The sequence below is a fragment of the Silurus aristotelis genome, assembly GCF_946808225.1.
Source record: "Silurus aristotelis genome assembly, chromosome: 18".
Taxonomy (NCBI): domain Eukaryota; kingdom Metazoa; phylum Chordata; class Actinopteri; order Siluriformes; family Siluridae; genus Silurus; species Silurus aristotelis.
In genome coordinates this window covers 135,001-145,000 of record NC_139591.1, presented here as the reverse complement: position 1 = coordinate 145,000, position 10,000 = coordinate 135,001, and the positions used below count along the sequence as shown (strand labels likewise).

Below are 10,000 nucleotides of genomic sequence, written 5' to 3'. Positions count from 1 at the left end.
CATTCCAGTTCATATGAAGATAAAGATCTGCCCTTGTTCTGTTTCTCCTCTCCTTCATTCAGCCTTTTCCTCTCCTCACCTGCACACTGCAGTGTGTATGAGCTTTATTTAACCCTAACTCTGGAATTAGTTCCACAGTTACTTACAGCCATGTTTATGTTTGTGAGTCTGTGTGTGTGTGTGTGTGTGTGTGTGTGTGTTTGAGATTTCTGTGGCCTAAATTTGAACACATGACCCACTGCAGCTGTTCTTTTGCTATGCTCATGTCAATAGCTCTCTGATTGCACTGAGTCACTGCTCCTGTCCATGTGTCATCACACACACACACACACACACACACACACACACACACACACACACACACACACACACACACACACACACACTAAGGTCATTAAGATCTCCTGACAGTAGATGGTGTCTGAATGTGTGAGATGGCGCATATATATGAGCCCTGTAAAATGACCCCACCCCCACCAACCACCACCCCCACCACCCCCACCACACACACACACACACACACACATTTTCAGGTGGTTTGTTCCAGTTTCAATGTGACGGACTGATCCACTCTTATTGACGTCTCTGTCTTGAAAGTGTGTATCATCCTTGATTATGGAGGAATAGCTACCGAGACCTGTGCAACAGTACTGTCTCTCTGTCTGTCTGTCTCTCTTTCTCTGTCTGTCTGTTGCTCTGTCTGTCTGTCTCTGTTCTTCTTTTTGTCTTTCTGTCTGTGTCTGTCTCTCTCATCCTCATCCTCACTCTTCATCTCCAGCATGCTAAGGCTGCATGGTGTGCATTTTTCACACACTTTGTCCTTTGACCTCTGACCCTTGTATGTGTTGTTCAGTCTGGGGTCAGAGCTGAAGGCAGTAGAGTCTTCTGCACTTCCTGTATTGGAGGATGTGGTGGACGTTGAGCCTGCAGTTCCTCCTCCATGGCCTTTCTCCGTATCTGGGTCTGTGTTTTCATCAGTGTGCCCCGCCCAAGAGAGACCACCAGGGGGCATGTGGTGGGCAGAGCATTCTCATCCTGCTGAAGAGGAACCTGACTTTAACACTGTGTGTGTGATGTCTCCACCTCCACCTAAAGCTCCTGGAGACATGGAAAAGAAAAGTCCACTTCCTACAGACAAACCTGAGACAGGAACCGAGGAACTGGCTGATGAGCAGGTTCCTGCCCTAACCCTGGTCACGCTCTTCATCACAGAAGGTGATGAGGAGACACCTGAACATGCAGAACTGAAGGAGGAACCTCTGAGTCAGACTGGTCTGAACCGATCTGATGAGGACAAAGTGGTGATTACACACATCATCTCCTCACTGCTGAGGGACGAGCATGAGGACAAGACGCAGACTGACCGAGATCTCACTGCTGTAAGGGACAACAGGTAAGTATAGTAACAAACACTGCTCAGAATCTGTGTGTGTGTGTGTGTGAGTGTGTGTGTGTGGGAAGGGAAGGGTTTGTGAGAGGGGTGAGGTTTGTGAAGTAATTTTTATATCACAGCTGCCTCTCTCTCTCTCTCTCTCTCTCTCTCTCTCTCTCTCTCTCTCTCTCTCTCTCTCTCTCTCTCACACACACACACACATACACACACACACATACACACACACTCTGTGATCTGACTGTCCTTCTGTCTCACTCTCGCTCTCACTGCTTCATGGTGACTCTCATGTGTATGTAGTTTTTTTACTTCTTGTTTTTGTCTTGTCCCAATTCCTGTTATTGGTTTATTTCCTGAATTGTTCTCATTACTCCTGGTTGCTCAGTGCACACACACACACACACACACACACACACACACACACACACACACACACACCAAAGTCATATGATTTATGGTTTCTTTGGTGAAAGTATTGTGAAATAAGATTTAATTGTGTCATTTACATCCTGTTTCTTACCTCAGCACCTTACTGTCTGTCGGTCTGTCTGTCCGTCTGTCTGTCTGTCTGTCTGTCTGTCTGTCTGTCTGTCTGTCTGTCTGTCCGTCCATCCGTCCGTCCATCCTCCTTTCTGTCCATCCTCCTTTCTGTCCATCCTCCTTTCTGTCCATCCGTCTGTCTGTGTATATGGTCTAATTTTTTATTCTTTCTCTCTTTTTTTTAGCTTAAATCAAATGTCTGAAATATTACCCGAAATCTTCACTGACCCCCAGACCACGGAAACACACACCACTGAGGACACACACACCACATTAATACACACCAATGAGGACACACACACCACATTAATACACACCAATGAGGACACACACACCACATTAATACACACCAATGAGGACACACACACCACATTAATACACACCAATGAGGACACACACACCACATTAATACACACCAATGAGGACACACACACCACATTAATACACACCAGTGAGGACACACACTCCACAATAACACACTCTGCAGACACACAGGCTGCAGATACACATACCACAGAAACAAATATCCCTGACACACACATGGGTGCGCCCCCCACTGGTGAGGGAGAGAGTGAGATGGAGAGCTTGACCCCTCTGTGGGCAGCGTTAGAGGGTGTGAGGGATCAGAAAGACCAGACGGGCATAAGAGAGGAGACACATCGAGACGGAGACAGTAATGTGGAAGCTTTCACACAAGTGGAGGCAAGAGCAGCAGGGTGAGTGTGTGTGTGAGATGTGTGAAGAGTGTGAGATGTGTGAGGAGTGTGAGATGTGTGAGGAGTGTGAGATGTGTGAGGAATGTGAGATGTGTGAGCAGTGAGATGTATGAGATTTTTGAGGAGTGTGAGATGTGTGAGATGTGTAAGAAGTGTGATATGTGTGAGATGTGTGAAGAGTTTGAGATGTGTGAGAAGTGTGAGATGCTTAAGGAGAGTGATATGTGTGAGGAGTGTGACAAGTGTGTAACACCAGGTGGTGGTGTGTTCAGGGGTGTGTAACACCAGGTGGTGGTGTGTTCAGGAGTGTGTAACACCAGGTGGTGGTGTGTTCAGAAGTGTGTAACACCAGGTGGTGGTGTGTTCAGGAGTGTGTAACACCAGGTGGTGGTGTGTTCAGGAGTGTGTAACACCAAGTGGTGGTGTGTTCAGGAGTGTGTAACACCAGGTGGTGGTGTGTTCAGGAGTGTGTAACACCAAGTGGTGGTGTGTTCAGGAGTGTGTAACACCAGGTGGTGGTGTGTTCTGGACCTAAACTGACTTTATCAGTGTGTTTTTGTCTCACAGTAGAGCTGAAACCTATGACCATGCTGGAGACATGCAGCAGCTCCAGCTGGAGGAATCAAACACACCAATAAATCACACAACATCTGTGATTACTGAGGAGAACCTGGAATGTGCAGGAACATCTCTGATGCCTTCAACATCTACAGCTCCTACAGTCCTCTCATTAGCATTAGATGGTCATGACACACGGTTAAATGTTAAACTTGAGGAGAAAAAAGACTCAGTAATCAGTAAAAAAGAGGTCAGTAATGAAGTTCCAGTGTGGACCAGTGTGGAGAAAAAGAGAACGAGGGAATGGAACGAGGGAGTAAGTCCAGGTGAAATGGAGACAGAGGAGGAGAATGTGGGTGGAGGGTAAGATGGAGATGTCTCTACTGCATGAAGTGTGTGTTAGTTTGCATGAGATTAGTGTGTGTGTGTGTGTGTGTGTGTGTGTGTGTGTGTGTGTGTGTGTGTGAAGTGTGTTTAATACAGTGGTGAGAAATCACATTTCACCAAACATACCTTTTTATTTTCCCATCATTCCTCACTACGGCAGCCATCTTGGACATGTGTGTGAAAGCAGGAAACAGGACGAAGTGGAAAATGTTCATAGCCCACATGTTGAAGGTGTTAAAGTTAGAGGTGTGAGTTTTAGCTCAGGGTCAGGAACAGAGTGGAGGGAAACAGATGAAGATGAATCCTGTGGGAAAAAATATGGAAATAAAGCTTCAGAGGAAGAAGCATCACCTGCTGAGTGTCAGGAGAAGACGGGTTTGGAGTCTTCTGGCCTGGTGAAAGGGATCATTGGTGTTTTGTATAAAGGGTAAGTGTGAGAAGATCTGGAGGAACACAGGGTAAGATGATAATTGACAGTAAGGAATGTTTATAAAGTCTGTAAGTTCTCTTTCGGGCTCTGGGTCCTCCATCGTGGTTATTTCCATTTTCTCCATACTTGCTTGTTCTCCAGTTATGAGACTGTGACCTCCATGCTGATGCAGCCGATTCCTGCAGAACCCCACAATCCTGAAAATTCAGAATTTAAAAACCAAGAGTTTGAGATTCTTCCACCTGAACCCTTCTGTGATGCAAACCTGGTCAAAGCTACAGAAGAATCTACAGAGAAACATGACACGACTTCAGTGATTGCAGATGGTCTTACTGCTCAGATTTCTGGTGAAGAAACAGTTCACGTGAGTGTGGTTTCAGAGCATTCAGGACAGAGTCTGGTGGACTGCTTGAGGTTGGCTGCTTCAGAAGTAGGAAGAGAAGTGGAGTCTGTAAAACCAGTGATTGAAACAAGCAGCAGTAAAAGAGCAGTACACAAGGTGAAGATAAGTGAAGAGGAATCCTCAAGTGAGGGTCAAAGCTGGAGAAATGAACAGAAACCTCAAGCAAGTGTGAGCTCAGACCTGAATACTGAGAAGTCCAGAAGATCATTTTTAAGTCCAGATAATAAAAATGCACTCAGTCTTTATTCAGCTGAAGATGTTCCACTCTTAAAAGAAGTCGATTTTGATGACATTTCAAGTGAAGAACACTTACAAAACATTCATGAAGAACCAAGAGAACCTGAACCAGATCTCCAGAAGAAGGAGACGTATTTAAGCCCCTTGGTGTTGTGTGAATCAGTGGAGGAGGAGCTGGAGTTTGAGATGGGGCAGGAGGACTTGGGGACGGTGTGGCTCGCTGAGCTCTATATGGATCAAGGGTAAGTGCATGAGGCAATGTTCAAAGCTTCATGTTGGTGATCTTGGAGTGTACCTGTTTTTGAGGAGCAGCATCAGAGTTCTTCTGCATGTTCTCCTCTGAGGAGAATACTAAACTGTATACTGCAGCTTTACTCGACACATTGCAGTATTTCCATTCTGCATCTTTCATGAACTGGAGTTACATTGTGTTTACATGTTGCTGTAGATGTTGGTGTTTAGTGTGGTTGATTGAAAGTTCTACTCTGCTGCACTGTATAATGGTCAGGAGCTGTTAAGTACTGGTGTGCCTCAGAAAAAATTGCATGTTGGTAGGTGTGGTTTGTAGACTGAGGTGTGAAGATACAGAGCTCCAGCCATGTGCTGGTCTCTGCTGTGAGATCCATGACTGCTGCAGTTGGACCTTCTGACTTGGAGTTGCAGTGCGTTCTGCTGGTTTGATTCTTGCATGTTCAAGATGATTCTGCTTTTCTGCTCAAAACCATAACATTACACACTGTAAGGGTAGAAACGTGGTGGTGGTGATGGTGGTGGTGATGGTGGTGATGGTACCAAAGCTAACCATCCTTTTTCTGGGCTGAGAAGCAGAAGTCAGTCATGTGACCTAAATCTCTACCATCTTCATTTTACTGACTTAGTTTGAGTGAAAAACAGGAAGTGAAATTTCTGGTCTTCAAAACACAAACATCTCAAACTGACCTGAGATCGAAGTTTTTATTCCTTAAAATATCGAGATCAGGAATCTTCAACATCATTATCATCTTCAACATTACTGATTTACAATTTAGTGTGAAAGTGCAGGTGCTTCAGGCTGAGATGTTTGCGCTGGTGTGTGCACGCTGCATGTGTAGAAGGTCTTGTAGGAGATGGAGTGTTGGTGATTTTGTTCCTCACTGGTGTCCTGTTTCTCACAGACCAAAAGAATCAACAGCATGGAACGAGATCTTCAACATCACCAAACCCGTGTCACACAGCTTACCAGCCGAGGAAAAAAATCCTCCACAAGCCCTCAAACCTGATGAAACCGAGCAGAAAGTCACTTCAGAGCAGGAAGTTGAGCAGATTGTTCCCTCTGACTCCAGACCTATTGTTTTTCTACAGCACCAGACAAATGAAGGAAGTGGAAGTAAGAATGAGGAACAGATGGGAGGAAGTTTGATCCCTCCATCAGAGTGCACTAACAAACTCAACACACAGGCTGAACTCGCTGTTCCTCTAACGAGGAGAGAAGAACTTACTGAAGTCCTGGCAGCAGAACCCTCAAAGGACCAAACAGCAATATATGAGTCAGTTGATCTCAAACCATCTTCAGAAACAGAAAAGGAAAAGTTCACTGATCACAAAAAATCTTTAGTAGATTTAGGAGGAAAAAATCAGGTAGAAGAAGTTAAAGGATTCTTAGATCGAGCCAAGAATAAACCAGATCATGTGAGTAGACCTTTAGGGCCATCTAAGCCTCAGACAGCTGATGGCAGTGCATCTCCAGAAATAGCTGAGGAACTGGGAGGTAACAACAAGAGATTATTAAAAGAAGATATAGAACAGCCAGATGATGTAACAACTAAAGATCAACCAGGAGATGCTAAAGATCAGCCTGAGTTCAGCAAAGGTTCAGGAAAAGATCAGTCAGAACGCACCAGCAGATCATTAGAAAAAGTGAAAGAAGAGCTACAAGCAGATCATTCTAATACATGTTCATTAGTTAAAGATCAGCCAGAAGATGCCAAAAGAGCAGCTAGAAACCATGTAGATACTGTTCAGAGACCTTTAGGAGCAGTGATAGAACTGTCAGATAATGTCAGTAGATCTGTAGGAACAGACATAGAACAGTTAGATACGTTCGAAGGATTAACAACATTATCTGGAAAACAGGCAGATGATGTGAGTAGAGCTTCAAAATCAGGACCAGAAGAACCAGAAGATCCCACAAGAACTTTAACTCCGAAAGAACAACTAGAAGATTTCACAGTTTTATTACTTGAAAAACTTTCTCCAGGGAGCAAAGAGGTTCCACAGCCTGTGCCTTCTCTTCAACATGAAGCCTCACCTGACTATCTCACTGAACCTGCTGAAGGACATTCTGCTGTGTCAGAGGAGAACTTCCTGCTAGAGAAAATTCGCCGAATAGCAGAAGACACTGATATATCACCTCTGCTTGTTCCTGTTTCAGTATCAGTTTCTCGCCCAAAGAAGCGTCTCATTCCTTCCGAGTCAGACTTTGATCTTCCGCCATCACCTCCACATCAACACATATTCTGCACTCCATCACCAGAACATGTAGATCAGGATGAACTTTCTGTTTCTGAAGTGACTGTGGAACTTCCTGGAGATGCTGCTGAATTTCACATTGATGGAACAGAGGCGTGTAAAAGCCAGAAGGAGCATGACATGGTGTTGGAGGACGAACGGAAGGAGATGTTATGTTCAGAGAATGTTCCAGCTAAAAGAGATATCGCTGAAGATCAGCTCCATGAGGTTCAAATAGAAATCCTGAAGTCTGCTCAAGTCCTGAGCGATGTGTAAGTGTAAATCTCAGTGTCCTCTGTAAGGCGAGGATTCTGATTGGCTCATGATGATGATGATGATGAGGGCAGAAGGTAGCACTCTGGGTTAGGAGATGATCACTATCACTGAGGTCTAGCTTCTGGGTCTTCTCTAAAGCTGATGAGACTCTGTGTCAATAAACAACTAAAATCTGAGCTCTTACACAAACTCTCTCTCTCTCTCTCTCTCTCTCTCTCTCTCTCTCTCTCTCTCTCTCTCTCGTTCTCTCTCTCTCTCTCTCTCTCTCTCTCTCTCGTTCTCTCTCTCTCTCTCTCTCTCTCTCTCTCTCTCTCTCTCTCTCTCGTTCTCTCTCTCTCTCTCTCTCTCTCTCTCTCTCTCTCTCTCTCTCCTTTCTTTTTTTTCTCTCTCTCTATCTTAGAGAGTTCATGTACTCAACTCTGGGTGTCATAAACACCTGTCTTCTGCTGTTGCACTGAAACTACTCACCTCCTGACCAATCAGATTCCTGTGTGTGTGTGTGTGTGTGTGTGTGTGTGTGTGTGTGTGTGTGTGTGTGTGTGTGTGTGTGTGTGTGAAGTGTAATCTCTGCTCTCTGGCTGTGTTACAGGTGCGAGCTGCAGGGTGAAGATTCCTCTGGTTTGGGATTCTCAGGATTAATTGGTGAGCGTGAGGTTACGGAGAACATTGTAAGAACCTCAGCGTGTGAGGAACCAATGAAGAAAAACATCCCTCCACCAATCACTCTAGAGGAAATCGGGCGTGACACACAGATACCTGAACAGGTGAAGAATTTTACTGTTGATCAAACACATTAATCCCACTGTATTCCATTCATCTACATTCAAATCTCTCTTGGTGTGTGTGTGTTTGTGTGTGTGTGTGTGTGTGTGTGTGTGTGTGTGTGTGTGTGTGTGTAGGTGGTGTCTCCACTCCCGAGCCCCGCCCTGGTGAGCAGCAGCCAGTCGTTGCTGCAGTGGTGTCAGGAGATCACACAGCATTATAGAGGTGTGAAGGTGACCAATTTCAACACGTCCTGGAGGAACGGTCTCGCCTTCTGTGCCATCCTGCACCACTTCCACCCTGAAAGGATGTAAGGCTCTCAAGATGCCACCTAATTACCTATACACACCTCTACACACCTATACATTCCTCTACACAACTCTACACACCTCTACACATCTCCACACAGCTCTACACACCTATATACACCTGCACACCCGTCTACACACCTTCACACACCTCTACACATCTCCACACAGCTCTACACACCTATACACACCTCTACACACCTATACATTCCTCTACACACCTGTACACAGCTCTACACACCTCTACACATCTCCACACAGCTCTACACACCTATACACACCTCTACACACCTATACATTCCTCTACACACTTGTACACAGCTCTACACAACTCTACACGCCTCTACACATCTCCACACACCTCTACACACCTATATACACCTGCACACCCCTCTACACACCTTTACACAACTCTACACAACTCTACACGCCTCTACACATCTCCACACACCTCTACACACCTATATACACCTGCACACCCCTCTACACACCTTTACACAACTCTACTAAACTCTACACGCCTCTAAACATCTCCACACACCTCTACACACCTATATACACCTGCACACCCCTCTACACACCTTTACACAACTCTACACAACTCTACACGCCTCTACACATCTCCACACACCTCTACACACCTATATACACCTGCACACCCCTCTACACACCTTTACACAACTCTACTAAACTCTACACGCCTCTAAACATCTCCACACACCTCTACACACCTATATACACCTGCACACCCCTCTACACACCTTTACACAACTCTGCACAACTCTACACACCTCTACACATCTCCACACAGCTCTACACACCTATATACACCTGCACACCCGTCTACACACCTTCACACACCTCTACACATCTCCACACAGCTCTACACACCTATACACACCTCTACACACCTATACATTCCTCTACACACCTGTACACAGCTCTACACACCTCTACACATCTCCACACAGCTCTACACACCTATACACACCTCTACACACCTATACATTCCTCTACACACCTGTACACAGCTCTACACACCTCTACACATCTCCACACAGCTCTACACACCTATACACACCTCTACACACCTATACATTCCTCTACACACTTGTACACAGCTCTACACAACTCTACACGCCTCTACACATCTCCACACACCTCTACACACCTATATACACCTGCACACCCCTCTACACACCTTTACACAACTCTACACAACTCTACACGCCTCTACACATCTCCACACACCTCTACACACCTATATACACTTGCACACCCCTCTACACACCTAGACACAACTCTACACACTTCTACACCCCTCTACACATCTCCACACACCTATACATTCCTCTACACACCTGCACACCCCTCTACACACCTGTACACAGCTCTACACAACTCTACACATCTCCACACACCTCTACACACCTTTACACACCTCTACACAACTCTACACCCTTCTACACACCTCTAGACACCTATACATTTCTTTACACACATATA

General features: G+C 45.4%; 1 protein-coding gene and 1 long non-coding RNA gene across 12 annotated transcripts in view; one reads left to right on the top strand and one right to left on the bottom strand.

Moving 5' to 3' along the window:
• Window positions 1–10,000, top strand: part of ehbp1l1b (EH domain binding protein 1-like 1b) — a 22,659-nt gene that overhangs the window by 8,680 nt on the left and 3,979 nt on the right. For 4 of the 11 annotated variants that reach the window (XM_083567787.1, XM_083567781.1, XM_083567786.1 and 1 more), the window contains 8 exons: window positions 854–1,393; window positions 2,116–2,646; window positions 3,214–3,567; window positions 3,752–4,018; window positions 4,163–4,903; window positions 5,816–7,420; window positions 8,014–8,188; window positions 8,324–8,496. In XM_083567787.1, coding sequence (XP_083423913.1) covers window positions 854–1,393; window positions 2,116–2,646; window positions 3,214–3,567; window positions 3,752–4,018; window positions 4,163–4,903; window positions 5,816–7,420; window positions 8,014–8,188; window positions 8,324–8,496 — 4,386 coding nt within the window. The remainder of the gene's footprint in view (window positions 1–853; window positions 1,394–2,115; window positions 2,647–3,213; window positions 3,568–3,751; window positions 4,019–4,162; window positions 4,904–5,815; window positions 7,421–8,013; window positions 8,189–8,323; window positions 8,497–10,000) is intronic. The other 7 variants (XM_083567784.1, XM_083567788.1, XM_083567789.1 and 4 more) reach the window with 7 other exon arrangements.
• Window positions 8,506–10,000, bottom strand: part of LOC310740798 — a 1,573-nt gene continuing 78 nt past the window's right edge. Inside the window, exons 1-5 of the long non-coding RNA XR_014537732.1 lie at window positions 9,836–10,000; window positions 9,406–9,745; window positions 9,236–9,345; window positions 9,076–9,165; window positions 8,506–8,995 (exon numbers count right to left, since the gene is read on the bottom strand). The exon at window positions 9,836–10,000 is cut by the window's right edge and continues 78 nt beyond it. This is a non-coding gene — a long non-coding RNA (uncharacterized lncRNA). The remainder of the gene's footprint in view (window positions 8,996–9,075; window positions 9,166–9,235; window positions 9,346–9,405; window positions 9,746–9,835) is intronic.